The sequence below is a fragment of the Thalia democratica genome, chromosome 2 (genome assembly GCF_965202585.1).
Source record: "Thalia democratica chromosome 2, ktThaDemo2.hap1.1, whole genome shotgun sequence".
In the NCBI taxonomy this organism is placed as follows: Eukaryota; Metazoa; Chordata; class Thaliacea; order Salpida; family Salpidae; genus Thalia; species Thalia democratica.
The window spans coordinates 40,648,890-40,674,648 of record NC_139166.1 but is presented as its reverse complement, the minus strand read 5'-3'; the positions used below and the strand labels follow the sequence as shown (position 1 = coordinate 40,674,648).

Here is a 25,759-nt window from a genome sequence, read left to right as displayed (position 1 = left end):
TGTAAACCTTTATTTTTTCTTTATTAAATCAAATAAAACACACTTTATTTCTACTAAAATAGTTTTGCTTAATAACTTTTCTCAACTTAAACAGTTTTTTTAGTTTTTCTTTAAAGTGAATTCCTGTAGTTATGAGTACAAACAATTTAAAACCAATAAATTTCCCTGTATATAGTCCTGGAAAAGATGTTAAAAGGTATCCGTGGTGTGTGACTCAATAACCGAGAGGTTCTTCGTGCACCAGGTCCTAAGACCAAATATTTTGAGCGTCTTTTATTTTTCGTTCAATAAACTATAATATATGTTATAGTTAAAATTAAAACTTTTTGTAAAAAATTGCGTCCTCAATAACAAACAATAAAATTAACATGACATTATCGTACAAGTATATGCTCTTAAAATGTTTACACAAACTATTTTTAAAGTTAATAAAAAAATCACGAAAAGTAAAAAGTTTGGCAATACAAGATAGTTAAATAAAAAATAATTTGAATATATACAAATAATTTAATCATTTAAAACTTCTTTTAGCTTCAAAAGAAGTAACATTAATTTTTGGTTAGGGAATTTTTAATCAGCTGTAAACATATAGGGCTTTATAAAAGTTTAGATTAGGTTTAGTGTATAAAGTTTGAATTAGGTTTAGATCAGGATTTCTAAGTACAAACTTTTGTACTGTGTTCAAAGTACGTATTTAAGCCAACGACTACAGTATGTTTTAACTTAAAACTATGTGAAATGTAACTTTAGCCACTAAAGTACTCTTAAAATGTTTTTTAAGTAGTCAGCGAAATGTTTTGCTCTACGTCTGAAAATTAAGAAAATATGTTTTTAACTTAATAGTTATTAATACTTGCTTTATTTTGTGATCATTTATTTTACAATTGGTATCGTTACTTTTCAGCTATATATAATCCTACTAACTTATTTATTTTCTAAACCAGTATAAAGTACAAAAATGTAACTTTCTGAAAAACTAAAAAATTAAAGTTAAACATAGCTTTTTCTGCTACTTCATAATATGATTAATATATCTAAAGTTTAAACTAAATTGAGCAATATAAGTAATACATCAATTAGTTTACAAACTAAAATTTATATTTAGCATGTAAGCTAAAAAGCTATAAGTTTTAATTAACTTTCAGGTTCGATCTTTTACGAGTAACTTTTTAAAATGTTTCACTTTTATAAAGTTAAATCAAAATGTGGCCGTGCCAACAATATAAGTTTAAAGAGCAAATAACCATCTATGGGGAATTCAAACCAAGTCAGCTTTGATCAATGATCTGTGCAAGAACTATCTCTTAATGTATATTACTACTTGACGTTTTTATAAAAATCTTATTAATCTTTGACTTTTACAGTTTGACGTAATAGACTTGGTTTATAAAAGGCGATGTTATTATTTCAAACCGACTAGAATATATAAGTTAGCTTTTGAATATTTCGAGAAAAGGTATAAAAATTTAAAGTACAAACTTAAACTTTGTTTTACATAAAATTGAACTTATTAGGACAAAATGTATTGTAAATACTGGACAACTTTATAGTAACTGTTTTAAATTTGAGGTTGCTTATTAAAAAAAACATCAGTGTTTTAAGTTATAAGTTTGAATAAACTAAAGTAAACTAAAGCTTTAATTATTTTGTAAGTTTTGTATCTTAGTAAAGTAACACAATTAAATCAATTAGAGTATTGTATGAACTAAACAAACTAGAACAATTTATGATTCCTAAAAAAAATAGTTTTTTTTAAAGTTCAAATACAATGTTTTAAGTTATAAGATTGAATAATTAAAAATTAAGTAAAGCTTTAATTATTTTGTAAATTTTATTTCCTAGTAAACTAACACAAATAAATCAATTAGAGTATTGATTGAACTAAATTAAATGAACAATTTATAATTCTTAAAAAATGCGAGTGTTTTTCAAAGTCTCAATATGAATATGTTGTATTTGAATTTTCTTTTAAATAGTTTTTTGTTTAAAACAGTAATAATTTGTAATGTTATAAACATTTTTTAAGTATCTATTAAAAAAAAATAAAAACTGCTATTTAGGTTTTTTAACTTTGTTTTGTAGTTGAAAATCCTGTTATAAAATGACACCCAAACCTGTATCTAATGGAGTTTCAAAAGGTTAATTATCTTTTTGTTAGTATAAACTCTTATTACTTTTTTATTTAGTTTCAACTGACTTGATCAAAACACTTTTACTTTTTTATAAAGCTCTTAATTGAAACGTATTTAGGCTTTTATAGAAGTATAATGTTAGTGAAGTTTGTTTTTGTTTGAATAATTAAAATAGATAGGCATCTCTGCAACATTTTGAAAAAAAATCTGTATTCTGTATTAGAAACTAAAATGAAGTAGATTGTGTGGTTTTGAACTGATACTTGAAAAATAAAATACTTTAATACTAAATAGTATACTTCATATTAAAATACTTTAATAGACTTTGTCCTTGATAAAACATTTAACTGTATCTTTGGAGTATGACTCGATAACCAAAGGAATTTTCTTACACTAGTCCTTAGAAAAAAACTTTTTGAGAGTTTTTTCACGTTCAATAAACAGTTAATGAAATTATTTTCTGAATTTAGGCTGTTTTAAAATATTAATAGCTATAGGTACTTAAAGAAAAAGCTTTGTGCTCAACAAATTATTAAACACAAAAGTTAATCCCAAACTATTCATATAGTTCAATTGTAATTTTATTTCAAAAAGCCTTTGTATAAATATATACGCTATAACAAGTTTGTTTTCGTGTTCGTTTCAGTAAAAAGAAACAACTACTAAATTAACATAACAACAAACCAGGTGAATGTGGTCCTGATGATGATCCAATGCCTTTTTTGGAACCATCAGAAGCTGAACGTCTCAGTTTTGCAAATATTTGTTATGATAGCAAAAAAAGTGTTTGGGCGTGGCAGAAAAACCAAGGATTTATTAAAGCAATTTTAGTTGAAGAAAAAGATGATAACACCGTTGTGCAGACTGAAAGCGGGAACGTAAGTATATAACATTAGAAAATATTAGTAGTATCATATGCTTAGCTATCACTTAGATCAGTGGTAGTCTGTTTGTTGTTGATAGCATAGAACAAAAGATTCGGTGAACATTAGGGTATTTATAAAAAGTTTGACTTCTGAGTTTTTAGCTGAAAAAAGATAACATTCGAAAAAATATTTAAAAAATCTTGTGAATACTTTTTGGTGGTTAAAAATAAAACTTTCAGGGGGGTGGGCTCAATTATATGAAAATATGTTTAAATGACCTCTGGCTTAAAACTGTGACAGATGTATGTAAGAAACATTAGCTTCAAAAAACAAAAAGTTAATTTATTTCGAACTTGCTTTAAATTTTTGAGTTTTCTGCTTTTATATAGCCAAAAATGTAACAAAATACTTTAATTTAACCATGTAAAATAATAACCTTTAATCTTTCTGATATATTCTTAAACATGAACTTGCATCATCATAAAAAACTTTTTTCTTTTTTTTTTGATATGTAGTGCAAAAAAAATTGCATTGAAATAACTTTAGATCGTTTAAACTGATTTAAAAAATCAAGCCCAGTTATATAAAAAATTCTTCAAATCATTTTTAACTTTGCACAATACAAGGTGATTTTAAAATATTTTCTATATATAAAAACAAATTGTACAGTAATCTTCCTTTATTGTATTAACATATGTTTCTGTGTGTTAACGAAACAACACACTTCAACTGGGTTCTGTAAAAAAATAATTACTGTAATGAAAGAATAGAAGCATAGAATAAAGTGGGTGTATACATGTTTTTCATTAAAATAAAATAACTTCTACAGATAATAATTAATAATAGGTAAAAAACTTCATGTTAAATCCGACTGTTATAAAACTATATAATATTTGTAATTATTAAGTCTAAAACAGGTAAAGTAAACTAAAACACGCAACAAAACAACAAATCATAATATAAACAAAGCACTCACGTTAAATGGAAAGAATAACTGATTCGAATTTACTGTTGTTAATGAATGAACGAAATACATTCATTACATCTAATAATTACGTCACGATATAAATGAGGTTATTTCAACTGTTTAATTTCTATTGCAAAGTTTGTTAATTTAGTTTTTATGTTTGTAATCTATTTCGAACAAAAATAAAACATCAACCATTTGTTAGTGAATCAATAAAATTTAATAAAACTTAAAGTAAACAACGCGAATACAATAAAAGTCACAGAAACTCGATGTAACATGTATATTATATATTAAATGCTTGTAAAGATTAAATAAAAGTTATATACAATTAGGAAGCAGATTTAGTTGAAATGTAAAAATCAAACATGAAAAAAATTAAAATTTAAGAAATCAAAACACAAAAAAAACAAACTTGTTATAGAGTTATTGTTATTGTTTTGTTAAATTTTATTGATTCACTAACTAATGGTTGATGTTTTATTTTTGTTCGAAATAGATTACAAACATAAAAACTAAATTAACAAACTTTGCAATACAAATTAAACAGTTGAAATAACCTCATTTATATTGTGACGTAATTATTATATGTAACGAATGTATTTCGTTCATTCATTAACAACAGTAAATTTGAATCAGTTATTCTTTCCATTTAACGTGAGTGCTTTGTTTATATTATGATTTGTTGTTTTGTTGTGTATTTTAGTTTACTTTATTTGTTTTAGACTTAAGAATTACAAATATTATATAGTTTTATAACAGTCGGATTTAATATGAAGTATTTTACATATTATTAACTATTTTCTGTATAAGTTATTATCTGTAGAATAAGTTAAGTTTATTTTAATGAAAAACATGTATACACCCACTTTATTCTATGCTTCTATTCTTTCATTACAGTAATTATTTTTTTACAGAACCCAGTTGAAGTGTGTTGATTCGTTAACACACAGAAACATATGTTAGTGCAATAAAGGAAGCTTACTGTACAATTTGTTTTTATTTATATTCCAGTTAAGTTATTTCACTAGGATATTTTGTTAGCAAACGATTAAACCTATATTTTGAACAGTTATTTTCTATATATAATTTTTTACCATCTGAAATTTAAAATTTGTTCTTTCTAAAAGCATTCTAACGCACATAAATCAATAAAAAAGGTTTTTGTATTTTCAAAATTATAGTTCTTGTATTCAAAATACCTTAACATGTTATTATAAATTATTTGTTAATAATGATAAAAATATTTATGAATTTATAAGCTTTTATTAGAAAATATTGTTTAAAATATATAGATTAGAATAACTAAATTTTTTATAATTGTTTTAAAACTTATTTACAACATGCTTCAAAGAAAGATAAGTTTAAGTAATTAAGGTGTAGTTTAAATGTTTGTTCTAAACAAGTTAAATTTTTATCTAATTATATTAAAAAGAGAATATTTAGTCTAAATGTAGGCAAACTTTAAGAAAATCTGATTTTAAACGTTAAGTTTCTATAAAAATTTGTAGTAATATTTTGGATATATTCAGCAAAGACTATTTACTAGACGACTGAATATTAGCTAATAACAACTAAATTAATAAAGTCATAGATTATCTCGGAAACCGTTGTCAATGATCTTGTGGTGTAAATATAGTATAGTAGTTATTATTACAATTTAAAAAACTTTTTTTTCAATAATTCTTTAGTTTGATCATGCACAGTACCGTTTTTCTCAGATAAATCATGTTCTTAAACACATTTAATGAATTGTCTCTTCGATGATCCTACAAAGGATATATCAAAACACTAGAAATAAAAAAATAACAACATTTTTTTTACAATCTAATGCTGTAGATATAACTTCTGTAAACTCAAAAGTGTAAAAAGATAAATTCAAATCTATAATTTCAATAAGCACTTAACTAGTTAGACAGTTTAGTAATAAAGATAAATGTTCTGAGATCTAAAATTAAAATACTGTTAACAACTTTACATTTTAATAGAGTCAGGACATATCTTCTAAAAGTTAAAAAGAGGCTAATTGCGTTATGTATGCGTTAAGTAAAAAAGGCTGTCTAAAAATTAAAAAAAAATCCTTTTTTAAAATGACTGAACACCTGGTCTGATTTTGAGTGCCAGGGAAACATTTATTTCTCAGAAAAAAACTTTGGGTTTTATTAAAAATATATATGCACTTTTTTGTGAAGTCCGTAGTTGATAACAGAGGCTCTCAATTTTCCGTTAGAACTTTCTGTAAACATCTAGCAACTTAAATACATTTAAAAAAATAAACCAACACTAGGAAAAAGCTAAAAGAGCAAGGATATACTATCAAGAGTCATTTCGAAAAACTATAACTAAGGGGAGAGAAAACTGAACTTTAAGAATATTTAAAAATTTCGTTGTTTTTAAATTTATGCAAGATGTTTTGTTCACAAATTAATTTTGCTTTAATCAGCTTTAAGATGCATTTTCACTACGAATTTTAAGGATTTTTGAAAGCACGGTATTCAATATAAACAAAATTCTCTGTATTTTAAGTTATTAAGCATAATCAAGAAATGAACCAAGCAATTTGTAGCTTTTCATTACCGAGATCAATCAGAAGCAACAGATCGGAAATCAGCTTATGTCGAATAAACATTAAAAGACAAGAAAATTTAAGGCCACAAGCGCTTCTTTGTGTTCTGAGTCTATTTTTATATTAGATCTTTGCTCATCGATTAGTTTACTACCACCTAAACAACTTAGCCTAATTTAGTGTCACTAACTAAACCATAGAAGAAGGTACAAGAATAGTATCACGTAAAAAAGTTAAAAATCAATTCGTACCCGGTAGCAGACCAAAAGGTTAATCAGTAACAAATTGCTTTAATGATATTTGGATAAGTAAGTTACGATTTTAATCAATCAAATCTATACTGTCTACTTTAAGATTAAAATAAGTGTTCAAAACAAGTACTCAAGAACAAGATTATTTAAACGATGAAAAAACGCTCAAAATATTTGATCATAGGTCCTGGTGCACGAAGAACCTTTTGGTTATTGAGTCGTACACCACGGATACTTTTTAAAATCTTGTTCAGGTGGGATTAATTTACAGATAGAGTATATATGATTGAAAACTAGTCATAAAATGCAAAACATTTCATTACTTATTTCTATTATTACTAAATTATTTATTAACTTTGTACGTTTAACCGAAAAATTATATCTCGTTTTAAAGTCGGCAAGCTTCTTTACAGCTCTTCGCTTCGAATGTATTTGTTTCTTTTTTTGTTTTTCCTTTTCCTTAGTTTCTCTTTCAATTCTTTTATTTTTCTCTCCATCCTTTCAAGATCCTTATTCTGTTTTTCTATCATTTCTCTCTGCAGCTTTCTTTCTCGCAATTCTTCTCGTCTTCTTTCTCGTATTAAGTATCTTCTGTAATTCTTCTTCCTGTTCTTTTCTCTCCTCTGCGCCGCTTTCACGATTTCCTCCCTTCGATTCGTCACTTCTTTCATGGTTTCTCTTATCCACTCCTCGTAGGCTTCAAGCCTGGTGTAGTAACTCGCTCGTCCGATTGAGCCGATATGAGTTCCGTATAAAGCTTCTGTTCCGTTTATCTTGCACACCAACGGACCGCCAGAATCTCCTTTCAGAGGTACTTGGTTTGGCCTGCCGGCGGCAACGACGCAGTAGTGAATATCCGGTTGAAAGTAGTCGTGGTCGCAAACTGTTTCGCACCTATCTGCTATCCTTCCCAACCCCCACATAAGATAAATGGGTTTTCCCGTTTCTTGAACGACTCTGTTCTTCCAAATCTGCTTCGTGTTGCCCCAACCCATTATCTTGCACACGGACTTTGCCGGCACAGCTACAGCTCCGATGTCGATCGTGGTGACGAAGGGGTTGTTGCGGCTCAGCAGCGAATCGGCAAAGTACAGCAGGGCGACGTCACTTTTCCTCAGCACGCCGTAGAAGGGAGGAACCTGCGAGTCATCGTACTTGTAATGAGGTATCACGTGATCTGCCCTGCGCGTGGTGCGCACGTGACCGTGAGGCAGAACTTTGGCGTTCTTCCGCTTGGTGTTGATGTCGCCGGCGACGACCCACGTGTCGTAGTTAGTGGTTTCTTTTAGCTGTAACACTTGTTTGTCTTTCGGGTGGCGCTTGACGCAATGAGCCGCCGTGAGCACAAAGTTTGCTGTTATTGTGACTCCCGTGCATATGTTAGTGATGCTGCCGGTTATTTCGTGCACGGGCTTGCGGTCGTGAACCTGCACCGTGTACGGGAATTCCCCCTTTTCGGCTCTTTGGCTATTTGTTATTTGTGCGTCCGTGAGATGCAACAGAAGCGGAATTAAAACAAGCCTCACCCTGATTAAAAGTCTTAAATACATTTTAAAAAATTTTAAAGAAATTTAGTTAAAATGTTGTAGTTACCAACTAAGCGTGCTTATTATGACGTATTATATAGTAAGTTGCAACAAACTTTGAAAAAGATCTTTTTTTCCATATTAGATACTAATTAGCTACATTTTTGGCTTATAAATTTTGGAAAGAAGAAGAACCTCATTGCTTTGAATTTTTTTTCATAAGAACTAAACTAAGTAGTTCAGAGTTAATATCTGAAGTAATAATAGCTAATCATTGTTTACAAATTCCCAAATAATTGTTATTTAACAATTTCCTTACCGACTTTATTTTGAACAACTACAAAAGTTTGTAGCAAACAAAGCTTTTACAATTACAAAGTTTAATATTTTTCATATTTAACATTGCTTTTAAATTTTTGCGGGCCGAAAATGTGAGATTTGATTTTAAAATTTATGACGTCATCACACGTCGTCTCTTATGCTTTTTTAGCTTTGTAACTTTTTTGAGCTTTCTATGTCTCTGCTATCTTATAATTTATTATATAAAAAAACTGAGGGTCTGGTCAAATTTTGAAGGCCAATGAAAAGTTGTTTCAAATAAAAATTAATTTGTTGTAGATAGGCTCTCCTTTTCCATAATTTTTGTTAAAAAGAAAAAAAAAATAGACATATATAATAGAATTTCTAAAAAAATATTTCTGTCTTGTTCACTAAGCCCATAAGTAAGTGTTTTTATAAAAATATTTTGTAAAAAGAATATAAAAAATAGAACAATTGTTTCGCCTTTCGGTTTCCCAGCTATTGAAATTATTCAACTTAAAGGTCTTTTAAAGACGAAAAACAGTGGTAAAAAATTTACAAAAATCCAAAAACGTTATGATGCAGTTTTTAAACTTATATTTTCCTCAAAAATTTATTTCACCCCGAACAATCTAAACCTTCAAATTTTAAATATTATACTATTTTTCAATTTGAGTGCTTTTATTGAGCATTTTCGTCTTAATGATCTCTTCAAATTTGCTGTACATAAAGAAAAAAATTGTATAATTTTTTTTACATCTGAATAAAAATTATTTTTTTTACTTTCTTATTTTTAATCTTAATTTTATTGTTTCACAATAAACGTTTTGACTTTTAATTGTACCGTGTTCTGTTTTAGTTTATTTAAGATTAACGGTTGGTTTTGAAAACTAGTTTTTAAAACTAATTCTTTTTGTTATTAAAATTGTAGAAAAATGTTATCGGCGATTTGTTTTTAAATACTTTAGTAAATTTTACGTTTAAATAGAGGTGGACAACATACTGCCTGCGGACCGGATCTGGCACAGCAAACATAAATCTTAGATCGTGATGTACTTTTGAAAACAAATACTTAAAAATGTGCTCTGAATTAAGTTTTAAGTAAACAATAAAGGTTGTTAGTTCATAATTTCTACACAATTACGACTTCAAAGAGTTAGGTTTTGTTAGTATGCACAATTTTCCAAAATTACGAAGCCCGCAAAGACTTGTTTTCTAATAAACCCGGGATGCAAAAAATTTTTCTGTTAAAATTTCCTATTGACTAGAAAGGTTACCCATCCCCACCTTTAGCTATTAAGCTATGGTAATACATCAATCAAAAAATAGTTTTTGAAAAAATAGAGATCTTATTGTAAAAATAGGTAAAACAATTATTAAAAAAAAAACGAAAAGTTATAAATATTTGGAAATAGTTATAGACAGAAATTTAAATTGGTTAGAATATATAGAAACTATAAAAACAAAATTATAAAAATCATTGGGTGTATTATATAAAACAAAACATTTCGTAAATGAAAAAGCATTATATTTAGTCTTTATTTATTTTTCAGTGTTCAATGTTAGATATGGTTTGCTGTGCTGGGGAACAGCAAAAAAAAAATTATAAATGATATCAATGTTCTTAAAAAGAGTACTTAGATGCTTACATTATAAGAATTACGGTGATAGTGTCAGAAAATTAAAAACCAAAAAAAAAACATTTAAGTGTTGAAAGCCTGTATTTATAAAAATTAGGTGTTTTTATGTTTAAATTAAAGAATAAATCGTTACCAGCTAGCTTTAATTATTACTTTTAAAGTGTTAAAGATATCCATAATTATCATACAAGGTCTTCAGAAACAAATTACTTTCTATCTAGATTCACCAGAAGAGTGGTTAAAAGTTGCTTGCTTACCAAGGTAGTAAATTATGGACTGAGCTACCATTATGTTTAAAAAATCTAAGTCATTTTGGAAATTTCCAGGATGAACTAAAAAATATTTATTAAATAGTTATTATCAGGGTTATATCTGATCATTGCTACTTGTTTATTTACTTGTGTTTAGGGAGTTAATAATAATTGTCATCTAATACCCAAAAACTTTAGTTCAAAAGTTGATCTGTTTGGTTACAATAACAGTGGTTTAGTCTAAGACGTTGCATTTTCTATCTGGCTATTCTTTAGATTAATTATTAAGATTACTATTTTGAACCAGCTTCAAATTTTTTACAAACTTCTTTATATATATGTTTATTTCTGTATACGCCCATATAAAAATTAAGTGTTAGATGTACATTTTAACAGAGAGTTAAGCATATAAATAAATGGTAAGCTGAGATTACTGTCTCAAGTTTACTTATAAGAAATTAATCTATTTTCCTGAGGAAACCTAAAAATAATTTTTAATTTTTTTATTTTTGCAAATATTATTTGCTTCTTTGTAGTAATATTTTTTGGCTTAGAAAGGTATTCAAGAAAAACTATGATATATTTAATACAGTAAATTTTTTCTGTTGGTATTATTATTTTTCATTAACATTTCTTCTCATTAAGTGCATAGTGTATAAATATTACAGTACTTATTTTTATGTCAATATTTATAAAAGTTACAATGTTTTATGGTCAAATTAGCTTCTTTATAAACTAATTAAAATTGTATAATATTTTTAAATTTATTTATTCCATTATAAATTTCTTTTAGTATTTCAATCAATTAAAAAAATAAAAATTAAATTCTTAGCATAAAATACTGATAGAATCAACATAAAGTATGTCAGCTTATTAAAGTTTTACCTTATTTAAAAAGATTGTAACCTTTTGTTCAAGTTTTTTCCATGTCTGCTATTAGTATTGTTTATGTCGTTTTAAAAATTAAGTAACAGTAATTTTTTTAAGTCTAAAAATGTTCTCTACTTTTGTGTTTATTCATTTAAGTTTTAAACTTAGACTCTATTTAAATTTTTATCTTATTAGACAAGTTTTTGAGTACATTATGAATAAAATTTCTCAATTAAACCTATAACTTAGTTAATTTTTGTTAACCTTTCTTTTCTAATATTTCATTTTATTGATTGTTATACCTCTTAAGGTTTAAAAGTTCACATTAAAAATAGCTCGTAAGAAATTGTAAAACCATGTGTTGTACGACTCGATAACCGAAAAGTCTTTTCGTACACCAGGTCCTTAGACCAAACTAACTTTTCAAGCGCTTTTTTTTTATATATACGAACTATTTTAGTAAAGCTTAAACTTTTTTGACTGACTTAAATATAAGTTTTTTAAGTCTACTTTAGGTACACGTTAAAAAAAGTAAAAAACATAAGGTAAGCTGTATTTATATATACTTAAATTTTATTTATTTATTAAAGGCCTCTTAAATATCTCTACTTTAAAGCTTTTTGTATTCTGTTTGTTTACTGGCTTATTAAAATATAGATTCAAAAGTGCGCTATAGCTTAAAACTATCGTAAGTGTACTTAATATTTTTCTAATGAAAATATTTCTGACAAAAATATTCTAAGACGAGTAAAATTCTAAATGGTAGTTGGTCAAATGTGCACGCAGACATTTTTGCTTGAAGGGTCATTTTTGCATGAAGACACTTTTGCACATGCTGAAAAAAAGTAAACACAGATGAATTTATAAAAAACCAGAAAGAATAAAAAATAAGTTACTGACCGAAGGTAACGGTTAGGGGTAATAGTGATAGTAAAAACAAAAAACAAAAACGAATATAAAAATAATTAACGAAAAACAAGTTTATTTAATTAATAAAAATACAAAAAAAAAGTTACCGACATGGTAAAAGTTAAGGGTTAAATGTAACAATGATAGTTAAAAAATATTAAAAGGTAGCTAAAAAAAATTGCTTAAGCAAGAAAACAATAATTTTATAAAAAAACAAAAAAGAAGAAAAAATATATTACCGACCACCGAGGGTTAGGGGCAACAGTGATAATAAATAAAAAAAAATAATGAAAAAAAAGTAAACTTATAAAAAAATAAACCCATGCGAAATTATCATCGTGTAAAAGTGACCCCTCGTGCAAAATTGACGCCCCGCAAAAGTGTCATCGAGTAAAAATTTCTCTTCGTGCAAAATTCACCCTTAGTGCAAAAGTGTCCCTTCGTGCATATTTGACACCTACCCATACTAAGTATATGTTTTATTAGGTACTCTAAAACTAAAAAACCAACGTTTACCAAAACTCTGTTTTAAAGTAACTCATTTTCAAAAAAGTATATATATCATTTTTATAAAAACTTAACACTTTAGTTTATTAGTATGAATAAAAACCAAGATGTTTACTTTACTTCTATCAAGGAGCTCATCTTAAAAAAAGAGATGGTACAGCAAATGAATCCACCAAAATTTGAACAAGTATCTGACATGGCAAACATGACATTCTTAAATGAAGCAAGTGTTTTAAACAACTTAAAGAGTCGCTTTAAATCAATGCGTATTTATGTTAGTTTTTAGTTATTGTCTTTTTAATTTAGCTTCATACTTAAAACTACAACACTATTTCACTAATTGAAAAAGTTAAAAAACAACTTAAAGTAAAACGTACATTTCATTATAACAATATTGTGTTAATTTTAGAAAACTATTACTGAGTTTTACAATGCTAAACATAAAAAGTTCAACGATATACTGTTATATAAATTTTTAGATAAGGTGAGTAAATATATATAGTTTTCTAGCATCTTGCGAGGATTTATTAAAAAATAATCTGAAGTTATGTGTTATCTATTTAAGACACTAATTTTATAACTATAACAAGTGTATTTTAATCGAAGTAAATAAATATTGCATACACGAATGCTTGTAAAGTTTTTCTAAAGCCTTTATCAAATTCTTGCAAATGAACATCATATACAACAGTGATTTGATATAACTTGAGTAACCGCAGTTTTCAAAATATTTTTTTTCTTTATTATCAGACTTATTCAGGTCTATTCTGTATTTGTGTCAATCCTTACAAATGGTTACCTGTCTATGGTGCTAAAGTTGTAAGTATGTATCGAGGAAAAAAAAGATCAGAAATGCCTCCTCATCTCTTTTCAGTTGCTGACAATGCTTATTATAACATGTTAACTGAGCGTGAGAATCAATCAATTTTGATTACGTAAGCTTCAAAATAATAAAGTACTCTATCTTCAATAAAAATTAAACTTGTATAAAAAAATTTAAAAAAATTCAAAAATGCTATTTATTTTAGTATTTGGTATTTAAACAATATATGTATATTATTATTTAAATGTTTAGTTTTTTCAGTTCTACTTCTGATGATTTTTCATGTAAAAGCAGGTTTATCTATAATACTAAAATATAATTAAACTAGAGGAGAGTCTGGTGCTGGAAAAACCGAAAATACCAAAAAAGTGATTCAGTATTTTGCAAATGTTGCTGCTAACATAACTCAGAGGGAAGCTAATAAAGCGAATTTAGAAGATCAAGTTGTACAAACGAATCCTGTGCTTGAAGCTTGGGGTAACGCAAAAACTATTCGCAACAACAACTCGTCTCGATTTGTAAGTAAATAAAATATTAAGTTTTTACAACTAGGTCAATTTCGTTCTTACAGCATTATAAGTATTTAACTTTAAAAATAGGGTAAGTTTATTCGAATTCATTTTGGAACAAATGGAAAACTTTCTGGTGGTGATATTGAAGTTTATTTACTTGAAAAATCCCGAGTAGTGTTTCAACTAAGTGCAGAACGGAATTACCACATTTTCTATCAAGTTAGTTTATATAATTCTAAAAATAGTAGTCAAAATAATTAAAAGTGGTCAAAAATAAAAACTAAGAAAGAAACTGTACTTATTATCAAAATTTCAAACACTGTTGTTTACTTAATCTATGGTGTTTTACTTTGTTAACAATTTCCCCAGAATTTAAATAGAAAAAATAACGTTTTTTATTTATACCCTGAGGATCTGTATAAAGCAGTGAAACATTTAAGACTTAAAATATATTGGTTACATGACAATTCAAATTCAGACAATTCAAGTTCAGACAATTCAAATTCTTAAAAAAATATTTAAAAGACTATATCTCAATAAGTAATATATATTTGAATAAAATAAATATTGCATGCGTAGATCTTATAAATATCTACAAGCTGTCTTTTTTTTTTGCAAAATCTTAAATATTTTTCAAGATGTTTCAAACTTACTAAAACTAACTATGTTTTTTACCTTTTTCAAGCAATATATCAAATAATATTTAATGTTTTGCATGATAAAAAAAAAATCTTGTAGATATTAATATGACCGATATATGTTTTTTTTTATAAATGACAAATATACATTTTTTTTGTGGCCCTCTATACTTATTTTTAAGACTTTGAATTGTCGGAGTTTGAGTTGTCTGAATTTGAATAGTCGTGCACCCAAATATTTTTGCTAAAATTATGATAACAAATAAGTTAGTTTATATAGGCAAATTAAATACATTGATCAGTTAGGTTTTAATTTATTTATACAGCTTATGACGAGTAACGATCAAAACATGATCGATAGTCTCCAGCTAACAACCAATCCTAAAGACTTTTTTTGGGTGAGTCAAGGTGTTACAACAGTAAATGGAATGGATGATAAAGAAGAGTTTTGTTTGACTGATGTAGGTTATTTATTTTTACTGAAAGATAATATAAATTTAGTTCTTTTTACTTTAATATTTTAGGAAGCTTTTGAAGTCTTAGGCTTTGATCAAGAAGACAAACTTGGAGCTTTTAGAATTACAGCTGGTATATGTAATTTTGGCAACATGACCTATAAACAAAAACCACGTGATGAACAAGCTGATGTAGACTCAGTCAATGGTAAAAGTTGTGGTTATAATTTTTTTTATTGTTAGTATTTATTTTTATTTTTTCAGTTGCTGACAAAGTGGCTTATCTATTTGGTGTGAGTTCTCCAGAGTTTTGCAAAGCAATTACGCGTCCTCGGGTCAAGGTAGGTAACGAATTTGTAAACAAGGGTCAAAATATGGAGCAGTGTAACAACGCAACTGGTGCACTAGCAAAAGCAACTTATAAGAATTTGTTTAATTGGATAGTAATGAAACTCAATATAACATTAGAAACTAATTTACCTCGAAACTACTTTGTTGGTGTTCTTGACATAGCTGGATTTGAAATTTTTGAGGTTTAAAATTTATTTAAGTTAAGGGATTCATTTAAAACCTAACAATTTAAACATATTTAGTTTAACACGTTTGAGCAACTTTGCATCAATTTTACAAACGAAAAGCTTCAACAATTTTTTAACCATCATATGTTTGTCCTCGAACAAGAAGAATACAAACGTGAAGGAATTGAATGGACCTTTATTGATTTTGGCATGGATTTAGCGGATTGTATTGAGCTTCTAGAAAAGGTTTATTGTTGTCGTAAATTATACTTTTGTCAACTGTAAATTAAAATTTGATGTTTTTCAGCCTATGGGTATATTTTCTATACTTGAAGAAGAATCAATAGTACCGAAAGCAACAGACAAAACTTTTAGAGACAAAGTTTATACAGCTCACGAAAAAAAATCTCCTGCCTTTAAAAAAGTTAAACTCTCTAAAAAAGGAGGACCAGATATTTTAATCAAGCACTATGCTGGAGAGGTATAAAACTTATAAACCTTTATAACAAAATACTTTATAACAAACAAGTAAATGCTGTGCAAACTATAGGTTGGGTACAATGTTGATGGATGGTTGTTCAAAAACAAAGATCCATTGAATGAAACTGTTATTCAACTTTTTAGAAAATCAAATAACAAGTTGATGCCACAGATTTTTTCTGAAAACAAAGACGGTTGGCTTAGAAATTGTCTTACTAATAGTTTTTTCAAAGTATAGTTCATAACTATATATTCCTTTAGTTTATATATCAATTAAAAACTATTCAATATGTTTTTTGCATTTAAAGTCAGATGTTGTCTAGTGTTAGTTTTGTTAGTTTGTAGCCATAGTAAAGAAAGTTAGTAACTATCTTATGATTTTTAAAAACTGTTTAATTAAAACTTAGATTAGATAACTTATTTTAAGATAACATTTGTCTAAAAGACTTTTATTTCATTTTAAGATTAGTAAACACAAAAATAAACAAAATAATAACATCAAAATTTTAACAATTAAAACAAATCATTACAAACGGTATCTTTATCATGAAGTTTTGCAACTTTTAAACTATAAAACAATTTACATTATCAGAAATTCAAGCACAATATCTATATATACAATTTAGGTCGCAGTTTTTCTTCATGACACTGTAGGTATTAAAATCAAGTGAAAATATTTAAGAATATATTTTGAAACATTACTTTTAACCGTAAAAAAAACTAAAAAAATTTATATTTACATTAAATACTTAAAAAAATTATAGATACAAAAAATTATAGATACTATTGGAAATCAAAGAAAACTTAACAACAACCTTATAATTAGCACAAAATTGTTTATAGAGTCTCTTACTAGACGACTAAAAACTAGACACATAATTCTATATTGGTATTCTAAATACTTTGAAAACGATATTGAGTAAAGTATACAGTATTTTTTGAAATCTGTAAATTAGTTTATATAAAATAATGATTTTGTATATTAAAAATAGTTATTTTTGTATAGGTAAAAAGAAACACGGAAAAGGAGGTGGATTCCAAACAGTTTCTGCCTTGTATAGAGTAATTGTTTAATAAAGTTATTCGTTTTTGTAGAGTACTTTTTAAACCCTTTGAAGTTAATGTATCTATATGCCCATTTAAACTTAGTAACCTACTAATTCACGCCGCATGCTATAAAACTGTATGCAAGTTGTTAGACTCATTTTTAATTAGACTATGATTTAAGCTTGCATTTTTAAAAGAATATGTTAAGTGTTGTTTTAAAGCTGATATGAACTATTTTGTACAATTTTAAACACTGTAGTTGTGTCTAAAAATTTTAATTACGAGGCTAACTTGTGGCATAATTAAAGGAACAGCTTAACAAGCTGATGACAAACTTGAGAAATACCAAACCTCATTTTGTTCGTTGTATCATTCCAAACGAACAAAAGATGTCTGGACTGATAGATTCAGGTAAACTTAATTCATAAACATTTCTAGATTTAAAAAATACAAATAGTTGACTTTATTTAGAATTGGTTGTTGCACAACTAAGATGTAATGGCGTTCTCGAAGGTATTCGTATTTGTCGAAAAGGATTTCCAAATAGACTTCCTTATCCTGAATTTAAACAAAGGTAACTGTTTAGTTTTATACCGTACTTTTTGTAAACCATTTTGATTTTGAAAAGCGTTGTAAGGTCAAATTAGATTGTTCTATATTCCACATCCTTCAGACCAAAGTTAGTCAATCTTTCTTAATATAATATATACTTGATGTATTTCAATGGTTACATATTAAACGTTAAAGTACGTCTTACTGATAAAACATTTTAAACGGATCGTCTCTAAATTAACTAAAGTTTTTTTTAAACGTTTTAAATATTTAGTTTGTTCTTTTAGGTCATAGTTTTAGACTCAAAGTTAAACTGAAATTAATACTAACTTTTCTTAATTTGTTTTTGACCGTATATACTCAAAAAAAAAAATTTAATTAAATCAGCATTTTCGCCTAGTTGATTATTTAATTTTCTAGGTACCAAATACTTGCCGCAAAAAAAGTTTCTAAGATTATAGATAGTAAAAAAGCGACAGAAACTATTATGGCATCAATAGAACTAGACGTTTCATTGTACAAAATTGGAAACACAAAAGTAATTCATTTTTTGAGTATAAATAAAAATATTTTTTTTTATGCAACCACTTCATAAACTTTACTGCAAAATTCTAATTTAACTGCTTAAATTTTATTCAGGTATTCTTTAAAGCTGGAGTTTTGGCTGAGCTTGAAGAAAGACGTGACGATTTATTAGCTGTAATAATAAATAAACTTCAAGCAAAAGCTCGTGGCAAATTGATGAGAGTTGAATTCCAAAAAATGCTTAGTAGAGTGTAAGCTTTAAAATATTTTAATTATTGAAAAAAAAAAAAAAAATCATTTTTTTTTTAGTCTTGCAGCCAGATGCATCCAACGTAACATTAGGAAGTTTGTCCAGTTTCGTGATTGGCACTGGTGGAAACTGTACATGAAGATGAAACCTCTACTAAACGTTGTTAAAGCTGAAGACAAGTTAAGGGAAAAGGATGCAGAGATTTCTGAAGTAAAAGAAAAGTTTGAAAAAGAAGAGCAATTGCGCAAAGACTACGAGTCAAAGTGTGTTAGCTTGCTGTCAGAAAAAAATAATCTGACTTTGCAACTTCAAGCTGTTAGTAAAAATATTTCATTTAAGTAAAGTTTGAGTTTTAATCAAGCACTTTAATAACCATTTAATCTTAGTGCTACTTTTACTTGTTAAACTATCACTTATACGCATAAAAAGCAATAAAAATGCTACCTTTTATAACTAACTCTTAGGAGCAAGAAAACCTTGCAGACTCCGAAGAGAGAAACGAGCAGCTTATTAAGGCTAAACAAAATTTAGAAACAGAAATATCTGAACTTACAGAAAAACTTGATTATGAAATTAAAAACAATGAGAAGTATTCAGAAAATAAAAGAAAGCTAGAAAAATTAAACGAAGAAATTTCTCAAGATCTTGAAAGTGCAGAAGGGAATATAAAGCGTCTTGGCAATGAAAAACACGTTAGTAAAAGCCTTTCTGGATATATTTTAGTGCTTCAAAGTATTAAAACAATATTTATTTTTCCTACATTTAAATTCTTAGGAGCTAGAAAGAAAGGTGAGGAATCTTTCTTCTGATTTAGATTCTAAAGATCAATGTATATCTACATTACAAAAAGAAAACAAGTACTTGCAACAATCTAAACAACAAACTTTAGATGATCTTCAGGCCATGGAAGATAAAGCAAACCATTTAAGTAAACTTAAAGTAAAGCTTGAATCCCAAATTGAGGATGTAAGTGAATAAATAAATATTTTTTTTTGCCACGAGGTTTGTTTTTCTTGAGACCTTTTTTTAACCAACAATAAAAGATTAAATCGAAAAAATTATAGACTGAAGGAGCATTAGAACAAGAAAGGAAACTACGAAACGACTTAGAAAAATCTAAAAGAAAGTTTGAAGCTGATTTAAGGGCAGCAGCAGACAGGATTTTAGATTTAGAAAGAGACTTGAATCAATCAAATCAAAGTACAAAAAAGTTAATATTTGTTTGTATATAGCTATAGTTTACATTATGTTATTAGTTTATATATAGTTATAGTTTATGTGTTAACCAAAAGTATTAAAATTATTCTCTAAAATATTATAGAAATACCATAACATAAGTTACGAGCATAAAGTTAATTTTATAGGCAAGTTTACTAATTTTTCAAAAAACATAAAACTTTAATGTCAATTATTTTCCTTATATTAAAAGCTATCTAAAAAATTGTTTTTTTATTTTAGAGAACGCACCTTTGTCTTTAATTTAAAAAAAAATATTTGGTTTGGGGTTGGAATTATTTCATGGGGTCCCTCCAAAAATAAAGGTTTTTTTTTGTTTTTTTTCATCATATGGTATTAAAACCAAAAATATTTTATTTTTTTTATTTTTTTTTCTTTTTCCCTTAGTTTGTATGTTATTTAAACTCTTGAATGTTTATTTTATAATTAATGTTAGTATTTTTTACGATTTGACCCTAAATCAAAATGATGTATACTACACTATCATTTGCCTTGGCCATTTCCTAGATAAAAAATTGATAAAAGGAAAAAAAGTTAATAAGAATGTGAATTACATCTAATTTAATTAAAATAAAATAATTTAATTAAATTTGTTGTAATTCACATTCTTATTAACTTTTTTTTCCTTTTATCAATTTTTTATCTAGGAAATGGCCAAGGCAAATGATAGTGTAATATACTACATTTTGATTTGGGGCCAAATCGTAAAAAAATAATAACATTATTTATAAAATAAACATTTAAGAATTTAAATAACATGCAAACTAAGGGAAAAAGAAAATAAATTAAAAAAAAATATTTATTTTTGGTTTTAATACCATATGATAAAAAAAACAAAAAAAATCTTTATTTTTGGAGGGACCCCATGAAATAATTCCAACCCCAAACCAAATTTTTTTTTTAATTAAAGACAAAGGTGCGTTCTCTAAAATAAAAAAACAATTTTTTAGATAGCTTTTAAGATAAGGAAAATAATTGACATTAAAGTTTTATGTTTTTTGAAAAGTTAATAAATTTGCCTATAAAATTAACTTTATGCTCGTACATAAGTTCTACTGCTGTTTTATAAATTTGTTTACATACAAACCAAGATAAGTTGGTAAAGTTAATAGAAGTCAAAATTATCTTATAATCACACAGAGTTTTTCTTATTGATTTTTATTTTTATACTTTTTGTTTAGAAATAATGTCACATTAGCGATTTTTTTTATTTAGAAAAGATCTGGAAATAAATGAACTATTAGGAAATCTCGAAGACGAGCGGAACAAAGTTTATCAGCTGTCAAGAAAAGTCAAAGAGTTACAAGTAATTTAAACTTAAGTTTACTTTGACAAAAAATAAGATAAACGACTTCTTTAAAATACAGGCTCGAGTAGAAGATTTAGAAAGTGAGCTTGAAAATGAAAGGAACGCTCGTGCAAAAGCTGAACGTGCTCGAAGCGACCTTACTCGTGAATTGGATCAGTTGACAGAACAACTTGAAGAAGCTGGAGGAGAAAGTGCAACTCAGGTGTTTTGTAAATAATACACTTGGTATTAGTTTATATTTATATATTAGTCTCTACTGTGTATAACTTTAAATAATTAAAAGTTTTGACACTATAATAAATTATTTCAAACAATATAAATAAGAATCAAATTTTCAGAACAAAATATATTTCATGCTTCGGTCGTCAGTTGTATACTAAGCAATAAAAATAGTATTTCAAATCTAGCTTATATAGTGAAAATACAATCAACGTAATTATTAATAAAGCAAGTAGTAATTAACAATACATAAGTACTTCCAATTACAATGCAACTAAAAAAATAGTAAAACAGAGCAACAACTTATAAAACAATTTAAGAAAACAACGAAACAGTATAATCAAAATCTTTATGTTAACACAACTTAGGTTTTCTTAACAAAATACAAATAGCTTCGAGTTTAATTAAATCCGAAATGTGAAAACAATTTTTACAAATTTTAAACCTTTTTAAATTATAATTACTAGAACATTCAAGGTTATTTACTAAGTGTTCAGCAATAGCAGATCTTTTTGAAGCATTTATTACTATAATTTAGTTTTCATATTACTCTTACAAAATTCATCGATACTTTTTGGAATATGTTCCTTTATTCTTCTGCCAAATTGTCTTGAGGTCTACCATACTTTGTTTAAATTCTCAGGAGTTTTAGAAAGAGATATTTGCCAATTAGTAAATAAGACTTGTCATTCGGCAAAGCCGATCGTTATTTTCGTATCCAAACCAATGTTTAGACCTGGGGGAAAAGATCCGATAGCAGAATTTAAACAAAGTATGGTAGTTTACCAGTTTAACTGCTTCTGTGAAGCTAGTTATGTCGGGATGACCTCAAGACAATTTGGCAAAAAAGTAAAGGAACATATTCCAAAAAGTATCGATGAATTTTGTAAGAGTAATAAGAAAAATAAATCTATTAGAGTAATAAATGCTTCAAAAAGATCTGCTATTGCTGAACACTTAGTAAATAACCTTGAATGTGCTAGTAATTGCAATTTAAAAAGATTTAAAATTGGTAAAAATTGTTTTCACATTTCGGATTTAATTAAACTCGAAGCTATTTGTATTTTGTTAAAAAAACCTAAGTTGTGTAAACATAAAGATTTTGATTATACTGTTTCCTTGTTTTCTTAAATTGTTTTATAATTTGTTGTTCTGTTTTATTATTTTTTAGTTTCATTGTAATTGGAAGTACTTATGTATTGTTAATTACTCTTTGCTTTATTACTAATTACGCTGATTGCATTTTCACTATATTAGCTAGACTTGAAGTTTTATTTTTATAACTTTAAAGTTAGTGAAGCTTTAAACTACGGTATATTAGCTAAGTTTGATAGTTTTAGTAAGAAAAGCTTCAAGTAGTCATAAGTCTTACTAAAAGAACTATCTTTATTAACTACGATAAGTAATTGGTAATGGTTCGTATTTATTTTAGTTTTAAACTAAAACATGAAATTTTGTAAAAATTAAACTTTAGTCCAATATTTTTCTAAATAAATGCATTTTATGTATAATAGATCAAAATAGAGATCTTATAAACTAAAAATTACATGTTATAAATACTTACTTAGTAATGCATATACCTTTTCTAATATAGCGACAAAATTAGCTTTAAAAGAAGCTACTGAAAATTTTCAAATATGTTTTCAAACATACTTGTTTGAAATAATTAGTGACATTTCATTTAATTTACTTTTAAAGATAAAAAGAAATTTTATATTAATATACCCTAAATTTTAATGCATTTAAAGTAAAACTTTTAAAGATCTAACAAAGAGTTTTCTTATATACTCAAAATTAGTATATTAAAATAAAAAAATTTTGACTTTAGCTTTTATTAAATAAAACTTTAATTAAAGAAAAATAATTACTCGTACATAACTTAGAAAACCTAAACCTTTTTTTGAATAAATAAAATGCTAAGCGAAATCAAAAGTTATTCAAACCATGTGGTTAAATTGTTAGATATAAAAACATTATTTGATAATTAAAGTTAGTTTTATGCTACGTTTATACAAACTAATCAGAAATTTTTGAAATTTAAAGATTGAACTTATAAAACGACGTGAGAATGACTTACAAAAAGTTCGTCGAGAGTACGAAGAATCAGTTATTAAATATGAAGCAGATCTGGCAGCACTAAAAAAACGTCACCAAGATTCACTTGGAGAGCTAGTTGAACAAGTAGAAAATCTATCTCGAGTTAAGAATAAAGTAGAAAAAGAGAGTTCTCAGCTGCAAATGGAGCTATTAGATGCAAACTCACAACTAGAAGAAATTACTAAAGCTAAAGTAAAGATTGAAGGATGCTTAAGAGTAGCAGAGGAAAACGTAGTAGATTACCGCAACAAAATTGAGGAAAACGCGCTTGTCATTAATGAGTTATCTGTTCTAAAAACTAAACTTATAAATGAAAATAGCGAATACCTGCAACTGCTTGAAGATGCAGAGAGCAAGGTTATTAATTATTTCTAGATGTGTATACATAGTTTGTTTAAAAGTTTTTGTTTTCAGGTTTCTAATCTAACAAGATCAAAATCTAATATGACTTCTTTGATTGAGGATTATAAACGACAATTAGAAGAAGAAACTAAAGAAAGACAATCTTTAACTTATGCTCTCCAAGCTGCTCACCACGATCTTGATTTGCTTCGTGAGCAGGTTGAAGAGGAACAAGAAGGAAAAGCTGAACTGCAGAGAGCTTTGTCGAAAGCCAATGCTGAAATTACATCCTGGAGAACAAAGTATGAGTCTGATGCCATTCAGCGTATGGAAGAACTCGAAGAAGCCAAGTTTGATACTGCATTTAAAATGATATCAAATAAGTTGTATTTAAGATTTTGTTTTTGATTAACTACATTTTATTGTAACTTAGGGAACTTAAAAATATATAAAAACATAATTTACTTAGAAAGAAGTTAGCTTTCCGTTTGCAAGAATCCGAAGAACGTACAGAGAATGTATTAGCGAAATGCAGCACTCTTGAAAATTTGAAGAAAAGAATGGTTGCTGAAATCGAAGATCTAACGATAGACTTAGAAAGAGTTGGTAATTTTACATAGCAAACGGTTTTTTTTGAAGCTAGTTTAAATATACAATTTAACAGTTACTCAACTCATACTAGAAATTTCAAGTAGAAAGTTTTGTCATTTAATGCATTATTATTTAAAATATTTAAAGCTTTATAAATCATAAGGTAAACTTTATTTTAACTTTAATTTTTGTTATGAGTTTTCAGTCGTTTATACTTCTGTTAAATACTATATTATACATTTATCACACATTCTTTAGAAAATATTAATACTTATTCTTTTCACTATATTAAATAGTTCAATATTACTAATCTGTTAATACTAAAACATTCATATACTACGAATAGTGTAAAGTATCAAGTATAAAATAAATTTCTGTATTTTTAAACAAAGGCAAACGCGACTATTAACGCTCTCGACAAGAAGCAACGAAACTTTGATATGGAAATTGCAACATGGAAACAACGGGTTGAGGAGATTCAGTCAGAACTTGATGAGTCTCAACGTGAATCACGTAACTATCAAACTGAAGTTTACAAGTTACGTACATCATATGAAGAAAGCATTGAACAACTAGATGTAGTAAAACGTGAAAACAAAAACTTGATAGGTTGTTTTTAAATTGTTTTAACTTTTTTGTATAAACTTTTTTAATATATTTTTATCTACAGAAAAAAAACTAGTTTTACACAAGTTAGCTTGTTTTTCATATGTTAGAAAATATTTTTTTTTAATAAAACAAAGTTTAAAATTATTCTTATAAGATCTTAAAAAGTTTTTGCTTTAGCTGTGAAATAATTAGGCAATAAATAATAATTAAAAACTAATCAGACTAAGAAGTAACTTAGATATTGATTAGTCTAATTAAACTCACGAACTATAACTTTCGTATAAATAGTTTTTATTTCTATCAGATCTAAAATTTTAAAAACTTACAAAGATTTCAAATGATAATTTGATCTTAAAAACTACGACAAAGCTTTTAATAAGTAAGTTTTTAAATATACAACACTTTTATGTAAAAGAAACACCAAGGATTTAATGTTGAATTTATACAAAAGTCTTTTTATACTTTGTCACTATCTTAACTTTAGTTCCCTACATAAAAAAATATTATAATGATATAGTTTAAGTAGTGCTTTCTAATCATAGACATTCAAGTATTCAAACTTTAAATAAAATCTATTTAAAAAAATATCTGATCTCTCTTAATTACATTTTAGACATGGCAATAAAATGTAAAATAGTTTGCAGATAATTTTTACATTTTAATGTCATGTCTAAAATGTAATTAAGAGAGATCAGATATTTTTTTAAATAGATTTTATTTAAAGTTTGAATACTTGAATGTCTATGATTAGAAAGCACTACTTAAACTCTT

The 25,759-nt window shown here is 26.7% G+C and overlaps 1 protein-coding gene across 1 annotated transcript in view; it reads left to right on the top strand.

Moving 5' to 3' along the window:
- The first annotated feature begins 1,249 nt into the window (after nucleotides 1-1,249).
- Nucleotides 1,250-25,759, top strand: part of LOC145828585 (uncharacterized) — a 34,846-nt gene continuing 10,336 nt past the window's right edge. The window contains exons 1-28 of the mRNA XM_082936340.1: nucleotides 1,250-1,267; nucleotides 1,378-1,429; nucleotides 2,820-3,010; nucleotides 12,916-13,059; nucleotides 13,536-13,720; nucleotides 13,937-14,126; nucleotides 14,208-14,339; nucleotides 15,085-15,219; nucleotides 15,283-15,421; nucleotides 15,478-15,746; nucleotides 15,807-15,977; nucleotides 16,039-16,212; nucleotides 16,282-16,405; nucleotides 17,218-17,273; nucleotides 17,567-17,669; nucleotides 17,730-17,832; nucleotides 18,231-18,348; nucleotides 18,450-18,586; nucleotides 18,645-18,900; nucleotides 19,050-19,277; nucleotides 19,360-19,551; nucleotides 19,650-19,795; nucleotides 21,037-21,127; nucleotides 21,189-21,332; nucleotides 23,393-23,803; nucleotides 23,861-24,138; nucleotides 24,258-24,390; nucleotides 24,772-24,988. Of these exons, the coding sequence (XP_082792466.1) occupies nucleotides 1,250-1,267; nucleotides 1,378-1,429; nucleotides 2,820-3,010; nucleotides 12,916-13,059; nucleotides 13,536-13,720; nucleotides 13,937-14,126; nucleotides 14,208-14,339; nucleotides 15,085-15,219; nucleotides 15,283-15,421; nucleotides 15,478-15,746; nucleotides 15,807-15,977; nucleotides 16,039-16,212; nucleotides 16,282-16,405; nucleotides 17,218-17,273; nucleotides 17,567-17,669; nucleotides 17,730-17,832; nucleotides 18,231-18,348; nucleotides 18,450-18,586; nucleotides 18,645-18,900; nucleotides 19,050-19,277; nucleotides 19,360-19,551; nucleotides 19,650-19,795; nucleotides 21,037-21,127; nucleotides 21,189-21,332; nucleotides 23,393-23,803; nucleotides 23,861-24,138; nucleotides 24,258-24,390; nucleotides 24,772-24,988 (4,537 nt within the window). The remainder of the gene's footprint in view (nucleotides 1,268-1,377; nucleotides 1,430-2,819; nucleotides 3,011-12,915; nucleotides 13,060-13,535; nucleotides 13,721-13,936; nucleotides 14,127-14,207; nucleotides 14,340-15,084; nucleotides 15,220-15,282; nucleotides 15,422-15,477; nucleotides 15,747-15,806; nucleotides 15,978-16,038; nucleotides 16,213-16,281; nucleotides 16,406-17,217; nucleotides 17,274-17,566; nucleotides 17,670-17,729; nucleotides 17,833-18,230; nucleotides 18,349-18,449; nucleotides 18,587-18,644; nucleotides 18,901-19,049; nucleotides 19,278-19,359; nucleotides 19,552-19,649; nucleotides 19,796-21,036; nucleotides 21,128-21,188; nucleotides 21,333-23,392; nucleotides 23,804-23,860; nucleotides 24,139-24,257; nucleotides 24,391-24,771; nucleotides 24,989-25,759) is intronic.